The 16855-nt window shown below is 32.3% G+C and overlaps 1 protein-coding gene across 1 annotated transcript; it reads right to left on the bottom strand.

Moving 5' to 3' along the window:
* Positions 1-323: 323 nt before the first annotated feature.
* Positions 324-16855, bottom strand: LOC110019382. The gene is made up of 14 exons (XM_020717023.1): positions 16780-16855; positions 16553-16647; positions 16418-16479; positions 15969-16028; positions 14343-14424; positions 8111-8181; positions 5122-5223; positions 3485-3574; positions 3286-3360; positions 3132-3164; positions 2270-2347; positions 1633-1698; positions 1180-1292; positions 324-382 (listed from the first exon to the last, which is right to left on the bottom strand). Exons 2-14 carry the CDS (start codon positions 16605-16607, stop codon positions 361-363), a joined length of 909 nt encoding a protein of 302 aa, XP_020572682.1. The 5' UTR covers positions 16608-16647; positions 16780-16855; the 3' UTR covers positions 324-360.

The raw sequence follows: 16855 nt of genomic DNA, 5'->3' as shown, positions 1-16855 counted from the left end.
TTGGAATTTACAACCTAAGCATTATGATAAATATGAAAATTTAAATGTCACATATATAAATACAAAAAAAAAATAGAAATCAGAAACTGCAAAATGTCAAAAAAATGTAGTATAAAATAGGAAAAATCTTTGATATTGATGGAATAAAAGGCCACACCCATAGCAAATAAAGGTTGGAAGCATAAAACTTCATTTAATATTTCTCAAACAAATTATGTATAAAGAGAAAATAAGTATGGAGTAATGAACTTCACATTTGTGGTTAAAGGTTATTAACCTTTTAGGTGGAAAATATAATTAAGGAAAAAGAGAAGTCCTTTTTGAGCTAAATTGCATTCTTTTTACACAGTCCCTCCTCTTTCAGCATTTAATGGAAGCAGTCCTGCAAATGAATAATTTTTAATTATTAGTAGCAAAGTAATTTTTGCAGAATCATGAACATATATTCAGTTGATAGATTGCAATAATAGAATTTGGCATTTACATGCATACCATACAGTACTTACGTATTTACATATCTATCATCCGAACATTCATATTTACATGAAACTCCGCTCTAAAATCTTTAACATCGCATCAAAAATATCACCATCACTGTTTTTTTTAAAATTAAAATACACATTTTCATGTGTTGTAAGTGCAGTTTTTTTTAAATTAAAATACACATTTTCATGTGTTGTAAGTGCAAATATCAAATTATGGGTGTTAGATATGCAAATTTCCCTTTTATGGTTGATAAGAGATTGAGCTCAAGAAGACATTTTTTTTGCAAAGGGATATTGAAGCTTATAATGGGGAACAGGACAACATAAAGTGTAGCAAAAAGCTGCATTTTTTCAAGGGGCATTTACATACATACCAACGCAATTCTTATATATTTACATATCTAAAACCTAAGCTTTCATATTTACATACATAAAAATCAAATCTTTGACATCACATCAAACAATACAACTATCACTAACATTTTAAAAGTGGAATACAACTTTTCATATAAAAATGTAAATGTCAAACTTTCAAGGTTAGATATGTAAATGCATAATAATTGTGTAGTATGCATGTAACTTTACCAAACCAAAGATGAGCCAACTAATTGAGGTTAGAATGATGATGAAGCTAAGTTTTAAGAATCGAGGGTCAAAACTGAAAATATAAAATAGATAGGTTTTAAGTTAGTACCTTGAAAAACCCTTCATAGTCTCCGATGAATCCGAATTGTTTGGCCATAAACCGTCCAAATTGGCGGTCTCCATGTTTCCTGTCTCTAGAGCTTGCAAAATGTGTTTTAATCCCTATAAATAAAAAGTAAATAAAAAAAAAAGATAAATAAACCAGAAGCACCAAGTTTAGCCAAATTATATTTAAAAGGCATTTACAGAAGTACCAGCTACTTCCACTGTATTTACATAGCTAACTCTTCAATTTTACTTTTTACATTTATACCACTCAATTCTTTTACATCAAACCAAAAATATCACTATTTGAACTTTTCATGCATGATTCCAGTGACGTGTAAAAATTGAAAGTTTAGGCGTTAGATATGTAAAAACATAGGAGTTGAGTTGTTTTTATGTAAATAGTCATATATTTAAATAATAAATTGAAATGCTTAAATAAATAAGGAAAACATGCCTTTAAATTTCCAGATTCTTCTCCAGGTAGAAGATATCCACGCAAAGTAGAACGCTTTGGCCCATCCTGAATTATAAGAGAGTTAAGATGAAGAACATGATATAAGATAACAATAAGAAAAGGAAAAATAGCAATAAAAGATAAATAAATAAATAAATAAAAGAGTTAGATATGTAAATATATAATTAATTGTGTTGTAAGGATGCAAATATCTCAATATTTATATGCAAGAAGGAGAAATACTTGACTCATAGCTCCATAAAACAGAATTAGAGGACACTTAAGCTTTAATTAAATGCATTAATCTTTATGGCTGTTAAAAAAACTCATCATTCGCTAACAACTCGTGTTCGACTCACTAAGTAGCTCGTAGCTTGTCTTCTATTTTTTAAATAATTCGAGTTAATTTCAAGCCAACACGAGCTGCAAGCGAACAAACCAATTCGCTCGAGCTTTGATTCGTTTACACACCTAGCAATCTTTATTGTAATCAAAACTTTCATCAGAGTTAATAAATACAAGACTATGCGAAAATCACTCATATAAGAAAATAAATAAATAAAAACAGAATCCGAATATAAAAAGAGTTTGCAAGAAAGAAATTTCAAATGTGAGAATACAGAAGATGAGAACAAACCTGCAAAAGCTCACGCATTTTTCCATCTTTATCTGGAAAAATATTACAGAGGTGCAGAATACCAGCACACAGAAATGCCTGCCAAAATAATAATAGCATTAATACAAGTAAATGTAAAATGGGAAATTTACATACCTACCACACAATTCTTATATATTTTTTACATATCTTCACCTAAACTTTCATATTTAAATAGAGCTATGGTACTTTAAGCCTATGCATCACTTTTAAAAAGAGATACTAGTGTTATTTTTTGTGTGATATTAAAGATTTGAGGGTGGGTTGTGTGTAAGCATGAAAGTTTAGGTGTGAGATATGTAAATACAAAAGAATTGTCGGCTATGTGTGTAAATGCCCCAGGTAAAATATAAGCGCAAGTGTTATTAAGAAAGAGAACAAAATTAAATGCCTTGCGTGTACTCATAACATCCATATCTATGTTGTGCATCAACCATAGTGCATAAACATTTTCATAAATGCATTGAAGAATTTGTGTACTAAGATGCCATTTAGATACCCAATAATCTTCATAATTGCAATTTCACAATCATCACTCAAATTTGCAAACCATGCTCTCCCATAACCACGATTCTTTTATATTTACACACCTTAAACACCTAAACTTTCATATTTGCAATTGCAATGCTTTGGTGTGATAAACACAAGCATGAAAATGTGTATTTAACTTTTGCAACAGCTACTATTAATGAATGAAAAATGACTTCATAAAATCAACCCCAAATATTTAGAATAAAGTTAATGGCCGCTGAAGATGATGACAATTTGCGCCATTCCACCTCCTTACTATGCAAATTAGATTTACATAAAGGTGTCTAGCAAAAAACTTTATTTCAAAACATACCTGCTTCTTTTCAATTACACTCATCTTGCCATCCTGCGTAATTAAATAAGTAAAGATAAGGGAATCAATAGAAGAAGACAAGGGAATAGAAAATGACACTGAAAAAAGAAATATATATATATATATATATAAAATAAATTAAAATTTTACTTACAATGCCAAAAACAATTTGTTGAAGAGAGGTCAAATCGAAACCGATATTCTCAAGTGTTCCACGAACATTGGTGACCTGCTTAGAACAACATTATTTATCATTGAAATAATAATGAATAAGGAAGTATAAATACAACAGGACGTAGTCCAGGTGAGCAGGAAAAATAAAAAACTTGACGGTATTTTGTAAAGATTATCACCTCATCTTTTATTTCGCTCGATATCAATTTCTGTTCGTCAAGCTTTCCATCGAGGCCCTCAATCCTCTGTGTTAGATGCCTCTTTGTCGCCTATCAGTAGAAGAGAGATGAGAGATCTTAGCAAGTCAATAATTGAGGATTACGTATAATAATGAAAAGGGAAATTTACATACATACCACACAATTCGTATGGATTTGTGCATTTAACACCTAATGTTTGATATTTAAATTTATAACATGTTGGTGCGATGCACCTATGCATAAAAAGTTACATTTACTTTTAAAAAGTTAGTTAAAAGTGGCATTTTTTATGTGAATTTAAAGATTTGAGTGCTATGAATGTAAATATTGAAGTTTAGGTGTTAGATATGTAAATACATAAGAATTGTGTGGTTAGTATGTAAATGCCCCAAAACAAAATCAATACTGTTGTTCAGTTTTGAATAGTAACTAATAAAGAAACAAACAACCAAGAGCTAGCAGCACCAGTAAAGCAAAATGTCCTTGGAGATAATAATAATAATAATAAGGGGTACCACTCAATTCTTATTTATTTACATATCTAGCACCTAAAATTTACATTTTGCACTTGTACCACTCAAATCTTTCATATCACATTAAAAATGTCACTTTTAAACTTTTAAAAAGTGAATTACACCTTTACTTGCATAGGTAAAGTGGCATATACGTTAAAGTTGTAGTTTACGTGTTAAGGTTATGTATTAAAATCTTCCTACTACTACTACTACTACTAATAATAATAATATAAATATAAATATAAAAATCCTAAGAAACTGCCGTTCAAAAGCAGTGTGAGCGAGGTAACAAGGAGCATTGTGTAAAAAGCAAGCTGAATAAAGCATGATAGATAAGAACATTGGACCATGTTAATCAGATCAAAAAAGACTGAAACCATGGACATTGGCAAGATTCAAGGAAGATAAATAAATAAAAGAACGAAATTACATACATTCCACTTCATGCCTATGTATTTACATATTTAACACCTAAACTTCAATCTCTATATATATGCCACCTTACCTGTGCGTGAAAAGGTGTAATTTTAACGTGATATGGAAGATTTGGGTGGAATAAATTCAGAAAAGTATAGTTTAGCTGTTAGATATGTAAATATATATGATATGTGTGCTATGAATGTAAATGCCAAAATAAAGGAGGTGTTTACAGAAATAGCACACAATACTTATGTATCCACATAACTCAGATCAAAACTTTCATATTTACACACAACACTCAAACCTTTAATATCACATAAAAAAAAAACATTATTATCACTTTTTAAAAGTGAAATAACACAGTTTCAAGCATAGGTTTGAAGCACCAAAGTGAAAGTATGTAAATATGAAATTTTAGGTGTAAGATATGTAAATACATAAGATTTGTGTGATGGGTATGTAAATTTTCCCCTAACAAGGCAAATAACAAATGGGATTTAACCTCAATCACTTTAACCCCCCCCCCCCCCCCCCCAAAAAAAAAAAAACTAAGAGGGAACAACGTAATTCATAGTAAATATGATATCCAACCATCTTACTTACAGACAATATAAATACTAAACATAAAGTGTCTTTCAGTAGGAAAATGTAACAAAAAAAATTTGCAAAAGGCATGCTTACAGCAAGAGCGTTTGAAACTTGTTCCAGATGTTTTGTCATGTTTGAAACAGCATTTGCCATGTTACGCTTAGTAACATACATAAGATCAGAGAATGAGAGGCCCTGGAACATAAAACAGTTATATTTCAATATATATTACTTTAGTATAATTAATAAATTATGCATTAATGATTAAGTAATGTGTCAACATAATCCCTTGATTATTTATGTGGGCTCATTTTAGTTTCATAGTTTATGAAAGTGTTAAATTAGTCCCCATACTCTTTAATAATCATCTGGGGAAACTCTTTCAACACCTATAAGGTACCATTTTCACACTTGTCTCATTAATTATTATTATTCTATATATAATTTAATTTTTTATAGCAGCTAATTTCATAAACCATGTTATTTGTAAATATAATTCAGAAAGGTACCCTGTAAGCTACAAACGATAGTGAATCCTAACACTTATAATTTGTAGCACGATTCAATAATTAACGGTTACCATGCTAATTTTTTTTCACAATTTAAATCATGTGACAAATTCTTTATAGAAGAGCCCTAATAATTGTTAGATTTATCATGTATACAATTACGTTGGTTCAACATATGAGTTCTCTCCAATATAAACTATTTAGTGTTACAATTAAATGTAATTCCATTTTTTGCAAGTCTTACACATTTTAAGCAAGATAGTTTTTATCAGTCGCTTTTGATATTCCTAATACTTTGATCCTAATTGGTGCATCTATTGCATTTTTTTATACATGTTCAAATCACCTAAATTTATTTACATATATCATCTTTTAATATGAGTCATTTTAACAATCTCTCTCATATAATCATTTCTAAACTCAAGAATTGAAATTGCTCAATCAGACATTGAGGCATTTCTTATCTGCGAGACGAGGCATAAACATCATAATCAAACCATTTAAGTTAATAAAAAATATGAAATAACAAGCGACTTACTAACACCAAAATAAGATTATAATAGCTTAAATATAACAACTCGGAGTATTAAAAAATAAATAGATAGATATGAACAACAAGCTTTTGAAAGATTGACCTCATGTATGGTCTCAACTTTATGCAATAGTTTCAAAATAGATCTTGAAAAATAATATGCATATATAAGAAAAATATAATTTTTATTTATAATTTTAAAATAGGTCCTAGGAAAGGAAAAATAAAAGTGGCACGTGTTGGATCCCTTGGAACCTTAACACAACATATGCTTGCCAGTCACGGTGCGATAGCTAATGTTGTCCACTAAGACATCCTCGTAGGCTATACTTTTTGTCGCATCATGACCAGCAATGAGTAACTCAGCTAACGAGTCTGATTCGTAGTCAAGATAATCAGGAATGTACATGTTGACGCAAAGTGATATAGTCCGTTGTGACTGCTCCGTCGAAGTAGGAGTGATCACGAGATAGCGAATATTCATCACAAGTATACGGTGGCGTCTACTAGTGACGAATACCCAATGGTGCAAAGATGCACATGCAGGGCACATCACACAGATGATATTGTGCTTGGCCACCTAGAGTATAGGATGCCACGAAGGAGAATTACACTTTTCCCCAATAGCAAGCAAAACACACATGCATGTGACAAGTATATACAATGTATGATGCATTATGCAAGCAAGCAAGCACCCGCCTCATGCAAAAGAACGTGTTGGTGACAGTGTAACATGTTGTCACAGGGGATGTGTAATATGGCTCATGTGCCAAGTGGGGTTGGAGGCTGAGGAGCATGACCCGAGCTTGGTGAAAGTCAAATACCCGAGTGAACGGGTTCAGAGGCTAGGATGCATGAACTGTGCCTAGTGACACAATGGGAAGCTCCTATAGTATTCCAAGGTGGTGTCACAAGAAAGAGAAAGGATGGAACTCCCATAAGGGGGAATCACATGCTTGGTAGGCTTGGTGTGCAAGTTGCCGCCATGGAGGACACGTGAGTGTCAAACTAAGTGGGTAAGGACACAAGTTGAGGTGTTAACCAGAAGCATATGAAATGCAAAGATACAATATGCTAATGAAAGAAAACATGTAAAGATACACAAGTGTAAGTGCAAACATGTACCCGCGTGGTGCACTGTGACATAAGGACGTCAAGAAACAGGCATGAAGTGGTGTGCTGAAGTGAGGCATAAATACCCACTATAAGCATATGGGGTCATACGCTCCCAAGTGCACGATAGAGTGCAAGTGCAAACTTGCTCATGTGAGCAATGTGTAACAAACATGTAATAATGCAACATTCACGTGCAAAGTATAATAACTCTAGGTAAGATCATAAGTATGTCTCTCTCGCTTCCTATTGGGTGTAAACAATTATAGCCTAAAGTCATTAAGATTATCGTTTATGAATTCAAAATTCATAACTAAGTAGATTTTCAATACAATCATCATTATAGTGAATTATCTTCTATTCTTCCTCATCCTCAATTGTGTGACTGTGTCAACTTCTTCCCATCTTTCTTCTAATCTTTAATCTCAACCATCTTCCTCTTTCATCATGGGCAATGCAGCAGCAGCAGTGCACTGTTCCAAAGGGCATTAGGTGAGAATGCAGCGTGCAGCTAGGATTCTAGGAGGTGCCTGCAGTTTTTGCTTTTATTTGACTCGGCAAAATAATAAAATAAGATTTATTTTATGTATTAAATTTAAAAGTTAAAGTTTTAAAATTAAATAAACCCTAGGCTTTTATGTTTAGCACCTCCCACAAATTGCGTAGAGGTGCATCAAAGCCACACTAAGACGTACAGCTCATCAAGCCTCAGTGAAGACTGCACGTCTCATGGTGTTTTTTCGAATTACACTAAGGTATCCCTCTTAGTACGCAAATTTAAAATTTATTAATTTTAGCAGCATCCTCATTTCTGCCAGAAAAATGTAAAAAATTGTTAGATTGTAACTTCTAAACAAGATAAAACTACTAAAACACAGAATACAACATATGTTGCATGTGTTATTAAGTAGAATGAATATGAAGTTACCTTCCACCACATATAGCCATAGCCTAAGGCACCCAATGTTGCAGCTGGCACCAAAAATGTTGTCAAATTTCCTGGAAAAATAAATATTAAATAAGCACTAGAGAAGGACCAATAAATGCTGCCCGCAAAATTAATTATCGAAGTATTCATATTATCCTACAATTCGAACAAATACTATAATGAGCAATAAGGAATTGCCCGTACAAAATTTCGTCAGTTTGTTATTTTCTACCTTAGTTGTGATTTTAATGGAGATCAGACATGACATTGAAAAAAAAAAACTAAATCAGCCATCTTCCTAAATAATAGAAACGCTCTATGATAGTAATTGCTCATGCAAATTGAAGAATTACTATCTAATCAGTAGATTAGAGTGCCATTACAAATAAATGGATATAAAAATGCGACATTTCATGAAAATGGACTTAATGAAAAAATAAAAATAGTTTGCTGTTTACTGATTTCAGCAAATGAAAAACAACATTTTTCGTGGGGAAATCAAGAGGGTTTTGTGGGCTGTCAGGGAAAGAAAAATGGATGAGATGAAAGGGACAAAGAAAAAGAGAGAATAGTTAGAAAAAAAGGTCTCTGAAACAGGAGCAAAAGGAGCAGAGAAAAGCGCTGTGAAACATTTGAGGATATAAAAATAGGAAGAGGGAAGACATTGAACGAGCAAAAGAAGAAAAAAGAAAGACTCGACTGAAAAAAGACGAGAGAGAAGTGAGAGAGGCTCAATAGAGAATTTACAATAGAGATTAAGACAAATGGATAAAAGTGGATGAGTGAGAGAAAGGAAGAGAGAACAACACGAACAAGAGATAGAAAGCAGAGGGAGGGAGAGGGAGAACTAGAGAAGTGTGATAGAATCAAGACGGAAAGATGGGAGATATGGTGAAAGAAGGAAATACATAATGATGAGGGTAGGGCTTTAACAGATAGGAAATATCTTCTTTACCCTAATAATAACAAGCCTTAAGATCAACTTTTATAGAGCAAAAGGCCATTGAAATACTTAAAAAAATGCAATAAGAATGACAGGTCTTAAATAGCTCACCTAAGAACAAAAAATATTTAAAGAAAAACAAAAATTGCACATTTCATAAGAATAAAAAAATATTTCAGTGTATTAGATCTCTCCCTCAGTGGCTTTCCCCCTTCTCTCTACTAAGGCGACTCTCCTTCCCGCTACGGGTCTCAGTAGCTAAGTCGGTCCACATTTGGGCCGGCTGGACCGACCGAGACAGGGGCCAGTCGGACCGGTCGTTGTGTCCGCTACTTGGAGCGTTATTAATACTCCCAATCCCAAGACATTCTCCCCTTCAAGGCCCCGTGGAAGTGCGCTCCCACCCCCTATTGCCCTCTCCTCTTTTTTTTTAGGCGTCTTCTTCATTTGTAGTATTTTTATGGTTAATTTTTGAATATTTCTAGCCTCACCACCCCTTTATTTTGCGTGGAAGTTTCCTTTTTTACCTCTTTCCTTTCTTCTTCATGTAAGAGTCTATTTAGTTGCTGTTTTCAGTTTTTGGAAGTAGTTTTTGTTGTGTTTGATTTCAAATTTTCTATGTGAAAACCCTTCCCCCTTTCATAAGGATATATCCGAGGAGATGGTGATGCTCCGGATGTATCTTATTCCAAAGTGATGATTGGATCTCCCCCTTTCACCTTCCCGACTTCTTCTCCTCCACTTCCTTTAGCCGCCGGCTCAACCCCTAGCTTCCCCTGCACTGCCGACCCCCATTCTGCTGCAACAACCTGTTGTCCGGCCCATTCAGGTCCATCTCGGCATCCCACCAGCACCCCTACCTAGCTCTCCCAGGTCTTCCCCAAGGCTGCCCTTACTGTTCAACACCTTCTAGCCATCAATCCGCCTATCGCCGACCACCTATGCTTCCTGTCCTCGCAATTTTGCACCTTCCCCTCACTCCCATCAACACTCGTTTGCTGCCACCACCCTTGCCAACCACCCAACCAACCTCCACCGCCCTTGGGATACACTTTCGAGGTGTTGACTTGTGTCTTTGTGTTTGTTTGTCGTTTATTTCATGTTTTGAAGAGTCGTTGTAACTGATTTCAAATTCAATAATAATATTTGTGTTTCTTTTGTGGTTTGGGCTTCTCTTCCGGTATCATACAAAGCGATAATAAATCATTCTATCGACAAAGCAATAGCATCTTGATCAAACGGTTTGCTCAATGTCCCCGATATAATTGTCAAAGTTATGATAAAAGTACATTCAATGCATACTAGTAGAGGAGCTATAAAAATATTTATGGGAAAACTTGGAGGCTTGAAAGGCTTTTATAAGATACAAAGTTCTCAACAAAGAAAATATAATTAGCATCCATGTTAGCAAGATAAAGTAATGTAATGCTTACTAGCCTTCTAAAAATATAAAAAGACTTAAAAAATACTTCGGTATAAGGAGCTGAGGTAGAATATAGAAAACATAAGATATAGATAAAAACCATAAATTTCATCATGAATACCCCAAAAATTAGATTTACCATTTGCTACAATTAATTTTTTTTAACATGCATGGAATTTAACTTTCGAGAATAAGCAAGTAACTCGTAATTGAAGCATAAACAATGCAACAAAATAAAAATATGATGCATGTAACTATAACAAAGTAGTGGTGCAAAGCTTATATGTTTTTTTCAAAATAGAAGATTGGATAACATTATTAGGATAAAGAATTAAGATTTATGATAAATATCTGAAAAAGTAGAAGGAATTTGTGGCAAAACTCAATACATTCCAATTTATTATATCATTGGTTGTAAATCTAAATTAACTATCATTTCAATAGGCAGAAAAAAAAGGTCCTTCTTAATTGTATACATGGAGGAAGAAGTTAACATAAAGGTCATCTCCAAAATTTGAGGCTCTACCAAAAAAATAATCATGTGTGGAACGTAAAGAGATATCATTATGAATTCAAAAAAAAAAGTGTCTCGCTAGAAAGATTCGCTAGAGAGTAGCAAGTTTCCAGGCTACTACTGATGTCATGCCACACTCCTCATGAAAACATCGAATAAAGGCATTTATATATATTAAACTTTATGTTAATGAGATTATTATCACTGAAAATTTGAAGAATAATTGATTAATCTCAATAAAAGACTTACAAAAATGACATCAAAGATCCAAAAAACCTTCAATATATACTAGAAATGGAGATTGTTGCATCAAAAGAAGAAATAGTTGTCTACAAAGAAAAGTTAACACTATTTTTAAGAATGAAAATTGCCAGTCAAAGAAAGGAATCTGTCTTCCAAAAAGAATATGACATATAACTCTAAGAAAAATGTAGATTCCTGAGTGGTGAACCAGCTTACCAACCTATAGTCAACATCAAAATTTGAAGTTGGTAAAGGATATATCACAGACTTGTAAGAAAAATTACATGTCATCCAGATACTAAACAAGACATTAGGTTCTGAAAAACTATTATGAGCCAATTGATGACTAATCAAAGAGAGAGGCACATGGAGACCGTATGTAGAATTTTGAAATATCTAAGGAAAACGATTGTTATTAAGAAAAAAAAGCTCAAATCAAGTGTACGAATATAGTACAATATGGATTGGATTGGCTCTGCTGTTGATCCAAACTTCACATTTGAATATTACTCCTTTGAACAAAATAGTCTGGTATATAAGAACAGTGAATAGGCTAAATTCGGCATGATGTCTAATGTTTTATTGTAAATATGAACGGATATGAATAAAAAATACCTTTAAGAAAGTCGGATCAAAATCGAAGGCGCAATGAATCTCTTATGATCATTAACCTCAATCTATATTGATAAGAACCTTGTTTATCAAGATAGCAAAAAACAATTTGAAATATATAGTTATTTTATGATTTTATCAAAGAAAAAAAAAATTGATAGTAATGCTATCAGATAAGTTCTTACTCCTACCAGTTCTCATGCTATTGACGTTAGCATCAACACAAAAAAACTATGAGGACCTACTTTCCTAGTTTGGAATAAATAACATGAAATGGAAACTTCTTTCACACATATTGTTGTAGCCAGTTCAAGAAGATAGGAGTCCACAAATTGCTAAAAACTGATTCATGATTTATAGTAATTTAATTTGTAGAAGAGAAGTTTACTGATAATTGTTTCTTGTACAAAGAATGGCAGAAACTTGATTTGGAAACACCACAAATCTGAACATGGAGGATCTCAATTTTATTGCTGATACATTACATCCTTGATTCAATTTACGCCTTGCCCTACTTCATTCATCTAATTCAGATTTTCAATGAAAATATTTCATTTTTTAATCCACAAAAATAAAGGAGAATCGGCTTATAAATACATGTAAGCTACCCCAAAATATCTACATCATAAGATCACAGTTAAAAAAATCACATTAATAAGGGTGTAGCCAAGTCCCCTAGGTCAGTGATCATGCCTAAAATGTGCTTCAAAAACATGATAATTAGACGAAGAGCATCTCTGACTATTCTTTAGTGGTTAAGACTATGAATTATGAGCCAATAATGGCTAAAATGGGGAAGAGCCCTCTATTAGCAAAAGTTTCCTTGAATTGACCACTTCAACAATCTTTCCCTTAGGTTTGTAAGGTCACCTTAAACAATAGGAGTTTGGGTATAGAAGATGTCTTAAACCATAAATAAGGAGCCCCCTTACAAGGGTAAAAATTTGGGTAATGTATTATTGAATTAATAAAACTTTCTCCTAAAGATTTAACAAAATAAACATCTAATATAATAGAGTTAGGTGGGGATCTTTCAGGGCCCATGGAGAAAAAGATGCGCGAATGAGTGAGAGAAGAAGAAATAAAGACAATATTGGAAGAGATAACTAGCAAATGAGTCAAATGGGAGCAATCAAAGATATGGGAGAAAAAAAAAGATAGGAATTAATAATGGTTGAGCCATTAAAACTTATGTAAAGTTTTTAGTACCATTACAAAAGAAATTAACTACTCTTTATTATGAGATAAACATATGATTCTTAGTTGGGGTCATTAACCTTATTACTTGTATTAAATTCATAATGACTTTCCTGTGTGTAGCTTTGTTTTATTGATGTATAGATTTCGATTTAATTACTAGTATATCATGTTTCTATAATTATTATTTATTTATAATGTTGTTATGTGAAATCTTATTATTATGATTTCATAATTGTTTATAAATACTCAGGACATTTTGTAGTTTAGTTCATATGCTTTTATTGTGATTTATGAAATATAAGTGATATTATAATATAATATTTAGGTATCATTTTATTATTATTATTATTATTATTATTGTTTGCTGGACGAACGAATTCTCAGAGAAATCAGTGAATTTTCATGAGATTAATATCTAACTTAACCGATTGTATAAATACTAATATTGTATATTATCAAATACTGCTAAATGATTGATGAATCATATCGATACAGAGACAGTTGCCATTGTTGCGTACAAATATTTACATAAAAGTGTATTAGTTAATTTACACTTATTCATGATCATCACTATTGACATTATTTTGCAAATTATGTTATCAATATAACAAATCATGCTTATTTGTTATTCATATTGCAACTTTTTTTTCTACCATATATACTTTAATGAATTAATTTTATTTATTGAGTTTGATTTATCAAACTCGCTCGTTGATATTTTTATTTAACAGATTTCAGCCAACCGATTTCTAAATTGTCTCCACCTAAACATACTTTTCAACTTTAGATTTATTTTTTTTATTTTTTTTCAATCTCTCATCAGTCTCATTCATTTATTCTCTTATTTCTTTCAGTTGTATCAGTTTAACATTTTAATCCATAAAATAACATAAATATGTCTTTTCTTGCTTATTTTAATTATTATCTCTATATAATTATTTTTTTATAAAATTCAAAACATGCTCAATTATTTTTATTGCACCTTGTGTTATCAGGGTGTACCAACTTCCAGACCCGAATTGTGATAGATGATGCATGAGAAACATGCTGGGAAATAGAATAAGAGGAATGGGAAGAGAAGACAAATGAATGTAAAAGAATTAAGAGAGAGCGGCATGAGATGCATCCAAAGAGAGAGGTATAAGCCGAATGTGTAAGAATAACAACATAGAAAATAAAAAATAACTTCCTCATCCCACAAAAATATGTCTCTTAATTGAATAGTCCCCATCCAACCTTACTTTACATAACATACATTGAACGCTACTTGATTTTCATCAATGAGCATTAAACATACCTTCCCCTGAACCACCACCATTCACAACAGTAATTGAACGTGCCGAAGCAAGTTGACGAATCTCCATGGCCAATCTGTTGACCTAAAGATCATGATTTAAAAACAAATTTAGCATGCGAAGTAGCATGGCAGTAAATTAAAATCCCATCAATGAAATTTGAGTAATGAAGAAATAAAAGTCAAAATAAACAAGATGTAATACTCCCGAATATGGTGTTAACTTATCTCTATTAGTGAAATTAATAACTAGATTTTTTTTTTTTGCCATGGCACCTTATAATCCTTAAAAATTACATAGCTAACACATTAATATCATCATTAGCTAAAAGAGCTAAACTCATCAACAGGAATGATTGCCTAGTTTCAATTTGTTTAACTCTTAGCATGCTTCTAAGCATGAAACCTTACCCCACCACATCTCATACCTATTCATCACTAGTAATTTCATTTTGATCCAAAAAAACTCTTTTATAATTACAGCATGCACAAAAAATTTTATTGTACTTAATATTGGGTATCATAGTTTTAAATTTTCCCTTCAAAGATTTGTTAAGCAAGTTACTCCAATTTCACCAATACCTCTATACAGCCCGATGTATCTCATTTGGACCTAATATTATATCATGATTTTTAGTATTATTTAGATAAATAAATTATTAATTTAATCCATGCTATTTTTTGTAATATTCATACATGAATAAATGATATTTTTGTGATCGAGATTGATTGTGATGGCCAAATGGAAGACAAAAGATTAAGAAAAAAAACCAGGGACAGTAAATGAATCAAGTTAATAGTACTTTGTTCTTTGGCAAAGGATATATCCAATTATGTTGACACAAGCATACCTCAAATTTTAAGAAATTGTGATTTCAATCTGAGCAATGTTTGAATTCTAGCTAGGACCATAGATATCTAACAATTAACATTCGTTAAAATATTACTTTAAATTTATTTACTTCCAATCAAAAGTCTAAAATTTTAAAGCGCTTGAAATTTATTTTTACCATAAAAATAAAAAATAAAAAAAAAAAACTCACAGCACCCAATTCCTATGTATTTACATATCTAACCTTTAAAACATTTCAAATTTTTAAATCAAATAAAAAACAGCACCATTTTAATTTTTAAAATGTGAAATACACTTTTTTATACACATAAAGTGACATAAATGCAAAAAAATTAAAGTTTATTTATTAAATGTATAAATACATAAGAACTAAGTGACACTTAAATCTTCCTATAATATTCGAGACTTGTTAAAAAATCAGGTATTTAATCGATTTTTTTGTCATTAATTTTAATTTTGGCATAAAATTAACAAATTTACTTTATTTGGTTAATGTTGGCCTCTTATGGCTCCGAACAACCTAAGTTGGGAAAAAATATTACATCAGTATTACGCACGTAGATAACATCACATCAAAAATACCACCATAGCTATCTTTTCAAAAGTGAAATGCATATTCGTGCATCGGTTTATGATACTATGGTGTTATAAGTGTAAATATCACAATTCGGCTTTAGATATGTAAATACATACAAATATACAAAAGTGCGAAGGTACAAACCCCATGCAAAAATACCAAGCTGGAAAAGTAAAACCGAAGAAAAGAATAAGCAAACCTGTGCAACAACAGAATCAGTAGAATCAACACCATTCTCCTCTGCCGACTTCAGCAAATTCTGCAAATGAAATTTACAGCACCAACAATTAACCCAAAATTCTTCCAGAAATAGCATATTGATTCAATCATTCATGCTAATCACACTAACCATTAATTTTATCATCCATAATTAGTCCAACATATCCGATAATATTTACATACATACCACCCAATTCCTATGAATTTACATAACAAACACATAAACTTTAATTTTTTTTACACTTATATCACATTAGAAAATACCACCATTTTAACTTTTAATAACGAAATACATTTTTTCAGGCATAGGTAGAGTGCTATGCATGAAAAAAATTGAAGTTTAGGTGGTATACAAGTAAATAGATAGAATTAAAGTGGTATGTATGTCGATACTTCCAAACATAAAACAACAGGAAGAAACAACCACACCTGAAGATCGCCTATTAGATCAGAGAGCTTCCCGTTACGCAGCAGTATTGATCCCGTGAAACCTAAACAACAATCAAAGAATCGCCATCAGAGTCCAAGAAGGTCGGATAGAAAACATTCAAGCAATAGGATTACCAGCCCCTATCAAGAACGCGGCTTTAGAAAGTCCAACCCCCGCGTGCATCGCCATCGAACCAGGATGAAACAAAACCCTAGCTTTCCTTTTCTATCTGATCACAGAGAAGATTTCGTCAGCTTAATAGGCTGTTTGGTAGCTGGATTTAATCAATCCCGTTGGAAGTCGGATTTATGGGATTCAAAGAAGCTGAAGCTAGCAAAGGGGCGAGAAAGATGCGGCTTACCTTCCTGAGCTGAGCGAGAGGACGAGGAAGATGGGAGTTTCGGAGGCCTCTGTACGCCGGGGGAAACCGGGAGGGG

The sequence above is a fragment of the Phalaenopsis equestris genome, unplaced genomic scaffold, assembly GCF_001263595.1.
Source record: "Phalaenopsis equestris unplaced genomic scaffold, ASM126359v1 Scaffold000054, whole genome shotgun sequence".
Taxonomy (NCBI): Eukaryota; Viridiplantae; Streptophyta; class Magnoliopsida; order Asparagales; family Orchidaceae; genus Phalaenopsis; species Phalaenopsis equestris.
Note: the sequence above shows the minus strand (reverse complement) of the source record. Positions and strands in the feature narration are given on the sequence as shown.